The sequence below is a fragment of the Myodes glareolus genome, chromosome 21, assembly GCF_982192425.1.
Source record: "Myodes glareolus chromosome 21, mMyoGla1.1, whole genome shotgun sequence".
NCBI classification, from domain to species: Eukaryota; Metazoa; Chordata; class Mammalia; order Rodentia; family Cricetidae; genus Myodes; species Myodes glareolus.
Genome location: NC_142046.1, coordinates 15,507,352 through 15,521,513, shown reverse-complemented (window position 1 = coordinate 15,521,513; position 14,162 = coordinate 15,507,352). Strand labels below are relative to the sequence as shown.

Below are 14,162 nucleotides of genomic sequence, written 5' to 3'. Positions count from 1 at the left end.
ATGTGTTCACGCTCCCACGGGAATGGAGCCAGGCACCGTGACGGAATGAGCAGGAGGCAGTGCTGCAGACACAGGGAATAGCAGGCACCCAGGCTAGGAGCGTGTAGTGTACTAGGGAGCCTGCGCCCCTCCTTTATTGTGGTAACTTGGGGTGTAAGTAAGAAGGCACCTCACCTTTTGAGTGCAGGTACTGTGGATTGTTCCAAGGACTATGAGAACGCGGAATGCACACAGGCAAACCCAATGCAGGGTGTGCAGGGTGTGCAGAGAGAGAGGCTTCAGCAGGCCCAGACAGCCACGCCTAATTCCTCTAGGACTTGGCTGACACACTTGGCTGACCCTCTTTGAGTTCAAGGGCAAACCACCACGTGTGATGCTCTTTCTGTGGGCTGTGTGATAGAGGGCACTCACCCAGGGAAGAGTCTGGTATGGGCTCTGCTCCACTTAGAAGGGTGCAGACAGCAGGCTGGCTCCCAGACTGTCTGATGTGATCCTGGTACTCCTGCCTACACCCTCAGCATGGTCTGGAGAGCATCAACTACTCCGTGACACCAGGACCCAGAGATACAGCATAGCTGTCCCGGCAAAGCCACAGTCTGGTCATTTCAGGTCTGTTCCAGCTGTTTAGCTCTGTCCTCCCACCCCCGCCTTCATGTTCCTTTACAGGACTGCTCCCCATGGAATTCTCCCAGTCTGTCATGGCAAGGCCTGTTGTCAGAGATGCTATCCCTAGCCGGCTCCACTTTCCCACTGGGTTCAGCTTAGCCTTATGTGGAGGACCCTTTGCTGACTCCTTCTTCTCTTCACTCCTTGGGCAGTCATGTAATGCTGCCTAGCATCCACCAGACTTTCCAAGCTACTTCCACCATTCCTAGCAGTGGCAGGAGGCTCCTTTCCTATCTTTACTGCAGAGTGATGAGGTTGTATCTACCGTGCGTCCCTCCCAGCAGGCTATGATCCCAGAAGAGATCCTACTAGACTAGTGACCAGCCATGACCTTAGTGTCTAGGCACAGTTGTGGAGAGAATGCCACAGATACTCACCTCGGTGTGGCACCTATCTGCAGCCTGCAGGCATATAAACCTACTTGCCCTTCAGGGTCTTCCTGGGAGACCCCTACCACCTTTCCCGATCACCCACCCCCAGACCAGTATCCCCCAATCTTCTCTGAAAAAAAAAAAAGACCACTCACTCTTCTGCACTTTGCACAAAAATGTATTTCTGTGATACCCCAAAGTACAGACATTTACCCAGACCCCAGGTGGTAAGCGATGGGATATGAACTCTGCTCATGGTCTGGCTGCTGCCAGAAGGGCTCGGGATGGAAAGGAGGGGCTGGGGTTGCCCAAGTGCTGCGTGGGAGAAGTACACGGCTAAGCCCTCTAGCCTGGCCGGGGAGACAGTCTCCTCAGGAGAGGTCAGTTACCTCTCCCTGAGTTTTTGGAACAGCCGGGCCACTTCTGCCTGGAGGCAGATATGCCAGGCCAGAAGAATCAAAGAACAGGCCCAGAGAAGCAAGAGGGCAGAAAAAGTCATACCAAAAGCTGCCTCCCGGGTGAGCTTTTCTCCCTGTGAGCACAGGCCTCCTCAGCAGTCCTGTGCCAACGAGAAGCAATGCTGAGATACAGTGAGAGGGTGCAGGAGACACCTAGAGAGCAGCCTGTCACACAACACAGCAGCTTCTCAGGGACAGCCTGAGTGGACTGGAGGGACAGAGAACTGGCCCAGTGCTGGTCTGTAGATGGCTGTCCGCTGCCACTGTGAGAGGCTGGAGTGGGGACCTCCTGCCTTCTACCTTCTGGGCAGGGGGTGGGCTCAGCTCTGCTGGTGGGAGTATCTGGGCACTGGGGTGCTGTGGGCAGATGAGGGCTACAGAAAAAGAAGCAAGACCCTGGTCCTGGAAAGTGCCAGCTGCCAGAGCTGGGGTAGGTTGGGGCATGTTTGGCAGAAGGGGCAGTGGAATTGCCCCTGAATTCTGACCATCTTGGGGCTGGAGCCTTCAAAAGCCTGGGGCCTGAGGGAGACATGAGATGGTCTCCATAGCAGCATGGCCACAGGCAGGCCTGGCCAGAGAGCAGTGGGCCAACACAGCCCTGCTTCTCCAGGGTTCTCTGGCCAGGAGTTGCTTAGCCTGAGGCCTGGGAACAGCTTCCTCTCCGACCCCGGTTGGCTCACAGCCCGGAGCACCAAGGCTTCTGCAGACTCCGCAGAGCTGGTCTCAACCCCCAAACCCCACCAACTTCACCTGGAGCCAGACAGGGCACTCAGGCAGACACCTGGGATGCTGAGCAGCCTGGCAAGGGCCAGCTCCTCCCACAACAGACAGAAGCCAGGCCAGGATCTGAGCTCACTGGGAAGGGACTGGACACTCACAGCATTTGAGGCAAGCCTGGCTGGGGCGGGAGTGAACACGGCAGCAACGAAAGCTTGGAGGTGGGCTGAGAGAGGCAAGGAGCTGCGGAGACTTAGGAGAAGTCATACACACAAAACTTCACACTTCCTAACCAAAAAAAAAAAATAATATATATGTAATATATATCTCACTAGCATTAAGGAAAAGCGTCAGCTGTGCAAAAGTCCTCACTGTCTCTTCATCCAGCGGGAGGCTCTGCAAGGGACCTGCCCACTGGACTCCAGCGCTTCCTCCGGTCCTGTGGTCCAGGCTGTGTGGCCATGGGTGGAGGCCTCTATCTGGACGTGTCCATGTTCTCCTCTCTAAAGTTACTGCAGTGCTCAATCACCTTGCTGGACACAACAGGGGAAAGCATTAGATGGTGACTAAGAGAGCTGCTCCTCCTGGGGCCCCAAGGCTGCCTAACAAGTGTTAAGAGTGACCCTGACCCAGCTCAAATGGTGTGTCAGCAGCTGGCAGAGCAGCTGGGAAATAGCGCCTGTGCTCATGCACACCGCCACTGTCCTCAGCTCAGGAAGCGAGTCCTATAAGCAGCCAGGCCTGAGCTTCCAAACCTGCTCTCTCCGCCATTTTCCCTGCACCCCAGCCCACTCTCTCGGCAGAAGTCCACTAGGGGGTCCCAAACAAGCACCGGACTGGAGATCTGCACAGGCAGCCACACTGGCTCCAGGCCTTAGTGTCCCAGTCACCCTGCTCCCTGAGAAAACTGCCACCCATTGCTGGTGTTGTTGCCTTTGACCCTGCACTGCTTGTCTGCAGGTTTGGGGGTTCACTGCAGCCTAAATTTGCTAAGAGGGTGCATCAAGGTCTTTTGAGATGGAAATGCCTAAGGCCATTTTTTCCTTGATGCCAGAAGGACCCGCTGGCTCAGACACATCTCAGGTCCCAGGGTGCCTAGAGGGCCGATAAGCCCCACCTAGTGACTGGCAAGTCCTAGATCCTTGCTTAACATGGACAGCCCCAGGCCTAGCCTAGTGGTAAGAAATCTGTAGGTGAGGCCCATTCCATTCTAACACTTTCCAGGGGACTCCCGAGGAAGACTGAGCTGGAGGACTAGTCTGCCAGTTAATACTGAAACAGTGCTGTCACCAAAAATAATGAACGGCAGAGCCAGCTGGAGCCCCCATTCAGAAGGGCATATCTGAGGGTGGGGGTTGGGGCCGTCTAGCCTCAGGCTACAATGTGCTCAGAATTATGATAAAGGACCCTCCCAGCTAGAAGGATAGGGAAGAGGAAGCCAATCCAACCGATACTAACATGTTATGTGTGCGTTCTTGTGTCCACATCAGAGCTTACGCTTGGCACTCAACAAAGAATCCCATGGCCACAGAAGTTCAGTGAGGCACACCCCAACCCTCACACTGGTAATATATATGTGTGTATGTATGTATGTATGTATGGATGTGCGTGCATGTGCACACATGTATATGTGCTATGGACGCAAGGCACGTGCTGTGCCACTGAGCTTCATTCTAGTCCATCGAAGGGCACTTTCCCCTTTCCCCTTGGGGACCTTCACCTTCACACTTGCGTTCAGAGAAACTAGCACTGTGCACGCGGGGCCTCTAGAATATGCCTCACCACACAAAGTCCTTTTTCGTTGGAATAACTGTGGTCAAAAATAATGTAGAGCTCTTGCTGGTGCTGAGCAACAAGGAGGGCTCCTGGTGGGAGTCACAGGAAGCCAACCGAGCAGCTGAGAGCCGATGAGCTCTGCTGACGATCAGGCTCTTGTCCGCTGCACATTCAACCCTGAGTAGCTCCTGAGAACTCTGGCCATTCCTACTGTGCCCCTTGCCATTCAAATCAAGTACCCAGCCAGGAATGCAAAATTTGTTTCTTACCGGGCCATCTCCTTGGTTTCCTGTCGGGCAGTGGCCATCTTGATCAAGTCCCTCAGCAGGGGCATCCCACCTTCTTTGATCAGCAGGGGGCAGTATTTGTCAGCTACAAAGCAGGAGCAGGTAGCTGAGGATGGGTGGCCTTCTACTGGTCTGTGCCCCACATACCCACCCTGCTTTCAGAACTGCTCTCCAAAGGACACCGTTGGGCAGGGACAAACCATGTCTGCCCAGCCTCCTGGGCCCACCTGGACGGGGGAACAGGGCAAGCCCTTGGGAAAGGCACTTCCCTATTGTGGTCCAAAATTGTTAGTTTCCCTAGAGTTTGTCCTAACAAATAAATTAAGAAAATATCATCCCAAGCACAGGCCTCAGAGGGGTTCACAAGGATGGCACCCCCGCTGAGAGGTCTGCAGGATGACACAGGTTCCCAGGGAGTTCTGGACTGGAATCCCCTGGGCAGCAGCTTGTATTTATGATATTGTTAGTAAGATACCCCCAGGTACTGTGGTAACAATCCAGGCTGGAAACATAGGTGTCCTTCTGCCCTGCAGGTGACAAAAAGTTCACTCACAGCTGGGGTAGGAAGTGTGAGGAAAGGCACACTGGTATAGGCTGGGACGTTTCTGATTGTACAGTGGGATTAGTCATCATACCAGCATGCCAACTAATGCCTAAGTGCCCAGGACTGCTCTGAGACACAAGGCCAACAGTAACTCTATGTGTCCCCTCCTGCATGCCAGCTCCCTGTGGACATGCTGTGCTCTGTTGAGTGTCTGAACTAAGGGAGGGGAGGCACTCACGGTAGACAGACACAAGATTGTATAGGGCCCAGGTGGCCCAGTGCTGGCTGACTGGGGAGATGCCCTGAGGAAGGAGGCGGAGAATGGGCTCAAAGGACCTGGAGAGAAAGAGAGATTGCTGTTACCCCCCCACCCGCAGACCTGGACCAAGACCAAGACCAACAAGACAAGAAGGATGTGAACCGAGACAGGGAGGATGTGAGCCTTTTCTCCTCCCCGAGTTCTTCTCCCTGCAGGGTCCCACGTGGGCAAGCCTGTGGGATGCCAGGGGCCCTGCTTGGGCTCCACCCAGGAGCTCACTCTGGAGAAGGTCAGAGTAGAGGAGAAGGGCAGAATGCTGGGGGTCTCAGCAACCCCCGAGAGAGAGGCAAGGGGAATCACCTACAGTGACTCTAGGCCAGGCTGGAGTTCCAGCCCCCAAACCAAAAAATCAGATCAGCAAAACCTCAGGGGGCCCCGAGACTCACTTACCTGGAGGACCTTTCCACCTTCCAGCAGAGCGATGGCCTGCCGACACCCACTCTTTGTGTGCAGGGGAGAGGGCGCAACATGGGAGCAGGCCCATGGCCTGGGGTCAACGGGAAGTTGGGCGGGGGAGAGGGGACGACACACAAGGACAGGGAGGGCTAGCATCCTGTCTCCAGGGACTGGAGGCGTGAGTAAAGCTCTACAGCTTCACATATCCTTTCAAAGGGGTAGTTAATGAATGACCAGCTGCACACACTGCACAGCAGGAAGAAGGGGATTGACTGGTGACAGCAATCCACTCCCAGTACAGTAAGAACTGGGTCAGCCTGATGGGGACAGGATGACAGGTGACTTGTGTTTTGTGTGGGTTTAGTTCTGTATCAAGCATGCATAGAACACAGGCCTTGGACACACACAGGTGTTAGTAAGTGGGAAATGTGCCCATCACACACTGGATGCTTTTGGAGGACAGGAGCAGGGCGGAAAGTTCTGATCACAGCATGCTGGGACAAGCAGCATCTGACTCTTCATGGTGTGTACCTTCCCATCTCAAACCTGTAGTTGATATTCCTCCGGGAGTTGATGTCCCAGCTCTGGATGGCTGCCCACATACGCTCCTCCACCTCGGCCCTCTGGGGCTCACAGACACCCCAGGCCTCGGGCCCATCGAACATGATGTGGGACAGGACACCACAGGCATTGTAAGAAACCTCAATGCCATCAGCCTTGCTTTCCAGCAGGTTGCTACCAGGAGGAAAAAGGAACAATCCATCATGCAAATCAAGGATGATAACCGAGACACACGATGCCCGAGGCGTGATTACTATGAGTGCTGGTGGAGCCTCCTGAGCCCTAGGAGTGCAGGAGTGTACTACTGGGGCTCAGCTATAAATGACGAGTCTTCTGAGTGTTTCTGAGTCAGGATCTCATGCAGTTCAGGCTGGCCTGGAACTTGCTATGTCTTCAAGATTCCTGCTTTGACACCATGTGCTGGGACTATAAGCTTGTGAAACCACATCTAGCCACTTGGTATTCACAGAGTCCTTCCAAACTGGATATGACTGGATTACTGCCATCTGTGGCAGGTTGAAAGGGTAAGAAAGCACATAGGGGCTTGAGAAATGGCTCAGTGGCTCAAAGCACAAACTGTTTATTCAGAGACTGGAGTTAGGTTCCCAGCACACATGGAGGCTTGCAACTGCTGTACCCTGCAACTCCAGGAAAACCCAAAGCCTCTGGCCTCAAGGGCACATACCCATCCCTTCACACACATAATTAAAACAAAATCAATTGGAAACAAAAACCACATACTAGATAGAAAGCAGTACCAACAACACAAACCTGGAACACTCACTAATGTACTCTGAGTATCCTGGCAGCTGAGGCAGCACCCACCTGAAGACGCTGATGAACTGAGAGGTCATCAGCTGAGGCCGCAGCTCCTTTACCTCCGCCACATTCCCCAAGAGTCCCAGCATGTTCCGGTGCAGCTCCTGCTTCTCTGGGAACTCCTGGGCAACGAGAGCCAGCAAGGACTTCCTACTCAATCATTTAACGTCTGCTGCTGTTACCCTGAAGGCTTTGTGGGCACCTGTCTGAACAGCCCTTCTAAACACAGGAGAGGTACAGTAGGAGTAGGCTGACCCCAACTTCCTAGTGCTCCCATGACCTGTGGGACAAGTGGGGCTCCATTGCCACAGCTCGGAAGAGTCCTTTGGGGAGCCCCTTGGATGCTAAAGCAGGAAACAGAGACCTACTAGCCTCTGGGCAGAACTGTATCCAGTGGGAAGGGAATGGTCTGTGGGCAGTCAGAGCAGACTGTTGAGAACACAGGCTGGGTTCCCTGGCAGGAGGGATCTCAGGAGGCCCAGCTTGGTGGCATGGCCGGGTGGGGCGGGGGTCCCCTGACACTTCTCATAGCGGCAAACACTGTGTGTATGTGTGGCCCTGAGATTCTCATGCCATGTGTGTCCATGGGAAGTTTGCATGGGATGGAGCCTGTGGAGGGGCCGCCTGTGGGGGGGTAGCCTGGCTCCTACCTTGAGGCAGTCGAGAAAGAGCTTCATGCCATTGAAGCTGAGGAACATCTCGCAGTTGTCGGGTGTCTCGTCTGTGATGTTCCACAGGGCACTCCAGGAGAACTCCATGACCTGGTCACACTGTGTGGGTGGGGGTGGGAGGCAGCTCAGCTGTGTCCTCCTGAGGACACATGGCCAGCCCTGGCACAGACGCCTCTGGGATGAGGCAAAGTATGTGAGGCTCTCCTTACCGTCTTGTCCAGCAGCTTCTTCTGGATCAGCTTCAACATGGTCTGTGGGCGGAGGAGATCGGTTGTTTGAGGCCAGGGTTCCCACAGCCCGGGAGCTCAGCAGAGGGAGTCACTGGCTGCTCCAGGTGACACAGCCTGACAGTGCCCAATGCTACAGGCTTTTATGGAGGCTGTTTGAAGGTAGTCAAGTATATACCCTTGGGACTTGGCCCAGCCCTTCCCTGCTATGGTCTGCACGTCCCCAGGGATAAGTGAAAGTGGCAATGGATCCATCTAGTTTCTGTCTCTTCCTGTCCTTCCATATTTATCCTGTTCTATGTGTTAGGCTAAAAATGTCTTCAGACGAGGCCAGGAAGGCACAGTGATGGAAGGGCCAACCCCGGTCTTTTCCACAGGGATGACTGCAGGGAACTAGAGGAAGCGTTTAAAGACAGAGGCCACACAATCATAACAACAGTCACATTAAGAAATTCTTCTGGGGGGCTGGAGAGATGGCTCAGCAGCTAAAAGCACTATTTGTTCTTCCAGAGGACCCAGGTTCAATTCCCAGTGCCCATATGGCAGTTCACAACTGTAACTCCAGTTCCAGGGGATCTGACATCCTCACATAGACACACTCAGGCAAAACACCAATACACATCAAATAAAGTTTTAAAAAAACTATTTAGAATAAAAAAAATTTACAAAAAAAGAAAAGAAAAGAAAAGAAATTCTTCTGATTGCCGGGCATGGTGGTACACGCCTTTAATCCCAGTCCCAGCATTTGGAAGGCAGAGGCAGGAAAAGCTCTGTGAGTTCGAAGCCAGCCTGGTCTACAGAGCAAGTTCTAGGACACAGGACTACACAGAGAGACCCTGTCTTGAAAAATAAAACAAAACAAATTTTGTCTGAGGTGGTCATGGTGGTACATGCCTTTAGTACCAGCACTCAGGGGGAGGTAGGTGGATCTTTCTGAGTTTGAAACCAGCTTGGTCTATGTATCAAGTTCCAGGCCAGCCAGGATTACACAGAAAGACCTTGTCTCAAAATAAAAGAAACAAACAAACAACTCTTCTAAGTGGACTTCAGAGATGGCTCTGTGGTTAGGAGAGCACACTACTATGCAGAGGCCCCATGAGACTACTATGTCCACCTACTGCTGTGGAATAATGCTTCTGTACACTAGAAAGATCTGTCACTCATATTGGTTTAACAAAATGCTATGGGCCAGTAGTCAGGCAGGAAGTATAGGTGGGGCAACCAGACTAGGAGAATTCTGGAAAGAGGAAAGGCAGAGATTCAGTCACCAGCCAGATGCAGAGCAAGTAAGATGAGAATGCCTTGCTACTGAGAAAAGGTACCAAGCTATGTGGCTAGACAGAGACAAGAATTACAGGTTAAGTTGTAAGATCTAGTTAATAACAAGCCTGAGCTAACAGACCAAACAGTTTATAATTAATATAAGCCTCAGTGTGTTTATTTAGGACTGAATGGCTGTGGGACTGGGCAGGACAGAAACTTCCATCTATAACCTGTAACTCTAGCTCCAGATAGGTCAAACAATTCTGGCCTCTATTAGCACCCACTGACACACATGACTAAAAATAAGCAAAGGGGAAGAAAGTCTTCAAAGGGCTGGGCACTTGCCTAGCGCATGCCAGACCCTGCGCTCAGTCCTCCACCCCACCCAAGGTCTCCCCTACCCCTCCTACCCCAGTCCAGGTCTCCTGAGGCCTCGCTCACAGAGGACAGTCTGACAAGGGCAGACAAGCACACGTACCACGACGAAGCCCATCTTGCCCACAGCTTCCTTGTGGTCATTGTCCACCTGACAGACCAGGGCATTACACAGGTGCACAGCAATGCGCTGGATGGACTCGTCCTGCCGGGTGGGGCTGAGGATGCTAAGCAGGAGCTCGTTCACTCGGCGGTACTGGAACTCCAGTTCCTCGGGGATGCTGAAGTTGCAAAGGGTCAGACAGCAGTTCCGCTGCACCTGGGCCGGGTTGGGAGAAGCGAAGCGCGTTCAGGCAGATTTAGAACAAGGCTCCGGGCTAAGGCCACCCAGAGCTGGGGAGGCCCTCCAGGGAGCAGGCTACCAGGCTTTCTTGTTTGGAGTTTTTTGAGGTGGAGATGGGGGTCTCACACAACCCAGGCTGAATTCAAATTCACTGTGTAGCCAGGGCTATCTTTGACTCCTACCCTCCCTGCCTCAGTCTCTCAAGACCTAGGATTACAAGTACATACCACTAGGCTCAGCTAAGGCTTGTTGTCTTGCTTTTCATTTTTATTATTTATTTATTTATTTGCTTATTTATTTATTTAGGTTTTTTGAGACAAGGTTTCTCTGTGAAACAGTCCGAGCTGTCCTAGAACTCACACTGAAGACTAGGCTGGCCTTGAACTCACATAGATCCACCTGCCTTTCTTCATTTTTATTAAAGTTATTCTAAAACAGCTTTTAAAAAACATGAAATTTTAGTATAGCATATAATTATAAAAAAAAAAATAGCCAGGTGGTGGTGGCACACACCTTTAATCCCAACATGTGGGAGGCAGAGGTAGGCGGATATCTGTGAGTTCGAGACCAACCTGGGCTACAAGAGCTAGTTCCAGGGCAGGCTCCAAAGCTACAAAGAAACCTGGTCTCAAAAAAAAAAAAAAAAGTATTAAAAACAACCTCCTCATTAGTGACAGGGACAGGGAAGAGGAGGTGGCCCATCTGGAAATCAGAGGGCAGAGGGGCAGAGGTGGGGTGGCCACAGCAGTGGGCTCCAGCTGAGGCTAGTTTCTGGGGCCCTTATATGCCAGGGACAGGATTCTGGGACAGTAAATGTGCCGAGTGAAATGGAAAAGGTCACCTAAGTTCAGGTAAGCCTGGGTGACATGTATGTCTGGTATCCTGGGAAGCAGGAAGGGTTACTGGGCCAAAGCGTGCAGGCCACAGTAGGCAGGGACTCACCGTCACCTCCTGGTAGGACTCCATGCCATTCAGCACCACCTGGATGACCTGTCGGCGCAGTTTGACACTCTGCTCTGAGCGGTACTCGGAATTGGTCAGGTAGAAGAGGGCAGCACTGCCGGTCACTTGAATGTTCTTGTCGTACTTGTGGCACTTGAGAGCTGTGATGACCAGCTGTGTGAAGACAGGGTGGGGGCTGGGGCTCAAAGTCCTGCCTGAGGCAGGCAGGGACAGCCTGGGTTCTTAGTAACCATGGCTCCTCTGGGGAAAGGCCGATCCTAGCCCTGTACTCCTGGGTAGACGTGGGGAGAGCAGGAACTAAAGCAGGGCCTGAACAAGTTGGCAGGGAAGCCAGGCACTGCCAAAGGGGAGGAAGCATGCAAGGCCATGCCCTGGGATCAGGAGCAGGTGCAGAGGGACAGAGAAGGAGGGCAGGGCTGTCTGGGAGCCTGAGGGCTCGGGATCTGAGCTGACCTTCAGGGCCCGCAGAAGCTGGTTGCAGCGCTCAATGCGTGCAATGTCGAACAGCAGGTTGATGGCCCTGGAAGTGATCTCAGGCCGGTGTTCTGTGTAGGCCTCGATGGCGTTCAGCACTTGCTCTTCATTTTTGTCACCGCTTACCTAAGATGGAACATGTTCAGGACAAGCCAGAAGAGGCCAGGTAATGGGATCCACAGGCTCAGCGGTGCTCCAGTACCCGGCCACTTCCTTTCTTCTACACCCCTCTCCCCACAACCCCCCGCCTCTTACTTTGTAGGCTGGAATGTGTGTGAGGCGACACAAGGAGGTCTCAAAGAGCCCGAGGAACTGCAATGGCCTCTTCAGAGCCCGGAAAGGCATGATGCTGCTCTTGGAAGGCTCGGTGCTGGGGAGAGCATGCCAGAGTTGGCAACCTGGGCAGACCTAGCCAGGGCTCCCCCACAGACTAGGTATTTCGTTGATGAAGAAACAAGGGCTTCTAGCCTCATCCTGCCCTACCCAACTCACTAAGCAGCTAAGACGGGCCTTGAACTCCTGATCCTCCTATCTTCACCTCCCAAGTGCTGGGATTACAGGCACATACTTGTTCTATGTTGTGCTGGGGATGCAGCCCAAGGCTTTGTACATGGTAGGCAAGCACTCCAGCACTGAGCTACATTCCCAGCCCCCACTTCTTTTTTTTTTTAATATTTATTTATTTATTATGTATACAATATTCTGTCTGTGTGTATGTCTGCAGGCCAGAAGAGGGCACCAGACCTCATTACAGATGGTTGTGAGCCACCATGTGGTTGCCGGGAATTGAACTCAGGACCTTTGGAAGAGCGGGCAATGCTCTTAACCACTGAGCCATCTCTCCAGCCCCCCCAGCCCCCACTTCTTGATGGAAGGGTAGGAAGGGCACAATGTGGAAGAACATGGGATGGGAGCTGCTACCACTGCCACCTTTGTGAGGTATCCTTCTAACAGGGACACGTTTCACTAGCTAGCAAAAATAAGCTCCTATCACATGCCACTAAATATGGCTGAAGGAGGGCATGAGGCCAATTATAGTGACTGGACTGGAATTAGATCTCACCACAAGCTCATAGGTACACATCGGCATGTGCACACCTGAGGAACAGCAGTCCAATGATCTGGGCTTCCCGCCATACCATCGTGCCTGTGCTGTCTGTTTCCCAGACACACTACCTGTGGGCCCCAAGCCTTGGGCATGCTGATCCCATGCTGCAATATGATCTACTCAACAGACCCAGAATGGCTTTAGGGCAGTCCCAAGTGTACATTTCCCCAGCCAGTGCCTAGCAGCTCACATGGGCCACAGTGGGCAGGGCCTGACTTGCTTCTTTCTTTAATTTATTCAGTGTGTGTGTGTGTGTGTGTGTGTGTGTGTGTGTGTGTGCTTGTGCATGCTTACACGTGAGCACTCATGTGGAAATCAGCAGACAGTTTGTAGGACTAGGTTCCAGGGTCTGAACTCAGATTGTCAGGTTTGGTGTCAAGCACCTTTACCATCTTGCTGGCCCTTGACTTTTTTAAAAAAATTGATTATTTATTTTAATTTTATGGGTATGGGTGTTTTGCTTGCACATCTGTTGTACTCTATGTGTGCCTGGTGCATGCAGAGGCCAGAGGAAGATGTTAGGCCCTTAGAAGCAGACTTACAAACAGGCTGTGAGCCATAATGTGGGTGCTGGGACTCACACCCAGGTCCTTTAGAAAAGCAACAAATACTTTAAACTGCTCAACCATCTCTATAGTCACTCCAACCCCTTTCTGAAGCTATGTAGCCTAGACTGGCCTTAAACTCACAGAGATGAACCTGCCCTGTCTCTGTGTGCTGGGAATAAAGGCATACATTAGCATGCTGGCCTCACGAACCTGCTTCTTATCTCCAGCACCAGCATGGTCCTTGGCACAGGGTGCTTAGCCGGGGCTTAGTGAATAACAGCCTGCCAGCGGTCATAGCCAGGCACTCACCTGGTCTGCCCTGCCTCCTCCTCCATCTTGGAGATGCTGCAGTTCTCTAGGATCATGTGGCCAGAGATGTCTAGGGACATCAGATTCCCCAGCTTCTGCACCAAGAGGCTGAGAACCTTCCGCGTCAGTTTGAACTTGTAGTAGCTGGAGAGGCGGTCTCGGGAGATGTCCAGGTGGCTGGGGATCAGACAGGGGCCACAGGTCAGGATCTGATTCCTTCAGGTCACAGCACGGGAGGACCCAAGCCTGCCACAACTTCTCCGGGGAATTCTGGCGGCGAAAAGCCCTGCTGGGACTTAGGTGCCTTAAATTGCTCTCATCCATCTAGAAATGTGGTCTAGGGAGTGGGGTCTCTCCCTCTGTTCCCTCACTCTCCCACACCTCTCTCCCACCCTCTGTCCTCCCCTCCTGCCGAGGGCAGAGTGAGCAGCTCACCGCAGCTTGTGCAGCTGGACGATCACACGGATGTGCTCATCTGAAAGGTCCATGTTGTAGAGCACAAGGGACATCAGACTGTCCTTCCACTGTGTTAGGAAGGTGGCATCACTTGTCTGGATGCCTGAGAGGTCCAACGCAGCCAGTGAGTTGAGTGGCCGAAGCAGTGACTCCACGGGGACACCATCAATCATGCGGCCCAGGTTGAGGAAACGCAGGCGGCTGAAGCCTTCAAAGGTGAAGTCCTTGACCAGCACCTGGCAGGTGGGGTTGACGAGACACTCGTCCTCGCAGCCCCCTGGGTTGTCCTCCTCATAGAAGATGTTGGAGCAGCCGAAGAGGCTCAGAGACACCAGGCTGTGGCTGAAGCTCCGCAGTGTCTGCAGGCTCTTGGCAGACAGCTTCTCGCAGTTGGTCAGGTACAGCTCCACCAGGTCCTGGAGTAGCACAGAAGTCTCAGCTCCTCTGCCTGCCCTGTGCCACCCCAGGCCCGGCTTCTGGGAACGAATGGGCGGGGGCTGCACAGTAGGGA

At 53.0% G+C, this 14,162-nt stretch overlaps 1 protein-coding gene across 5 annotated transcripts in view; it reads right to left on the bottom strand.

The window, feature by feature from the left end:
* Positions 1-1,194: 1,194 nt before the first annotated feature.
* Positions 1,195-14,162, bottom strand: part of Zer1 (zyg-11 related cell cycle regulator) — a 38,427-nt gene continuing 25,459 nt past the window's right edge. For 4 of the 5 annotated variants that reach the window (XM_048431942.3, XM_048431945.3, XM_048431946.3 and 1 more), the window contains exons 4-16: positions 13,631-14,067; positions 13,196-13,372; positions 11,486-11,600; positions 11,210-11,356; positions 10,736-10,909; positions 9,554-9,769; positions 7,795-7,836; positions 7,565-7,684; positions 6,921-7,036; positions 6,066-6,269; positions 5,058-5,155; positions 4,258-4,360; positions 1,195-2,745 (exon numbers count right to left, since the gene is read on the bottom strand). In XM_048431942.3, coding sequence (XP_048287899.2) covers positions 2,688-2,745; positions 4,258-4,360; positions 5,058-5,155; positions 6,066-6,269; positions 6,921-7,036; positions 7,565-7,684; positions 7,795-7,836; positions 9,554-9,769; positions 10,736-10,909; positions 11,210-11,356; positions 11,486-11,600; positions 13,196-13,372; positions 13,631-14,067 — 2,007 coding nt within the window. In that variant the 3' untranslated portion in view covers positions 1,195-2,687. The remainder of the gene's footprint in view (positions 2,746-4,257; positions 4,361-5,057; positions 5,156-6,065; positions 6,270-6,920; positions 7,037-7,564; positions 7,685-7,794; positions 7,837-9,553; positions 9,770-10,735; positions 10,910-11,209; positions 11,357-11,485; positions 11,601-13,195; positions 13,373-13,630; positions 14,068-14,162) is intronic. The other variant, XM_048431947.3, reaches the window with a different exon arrangement.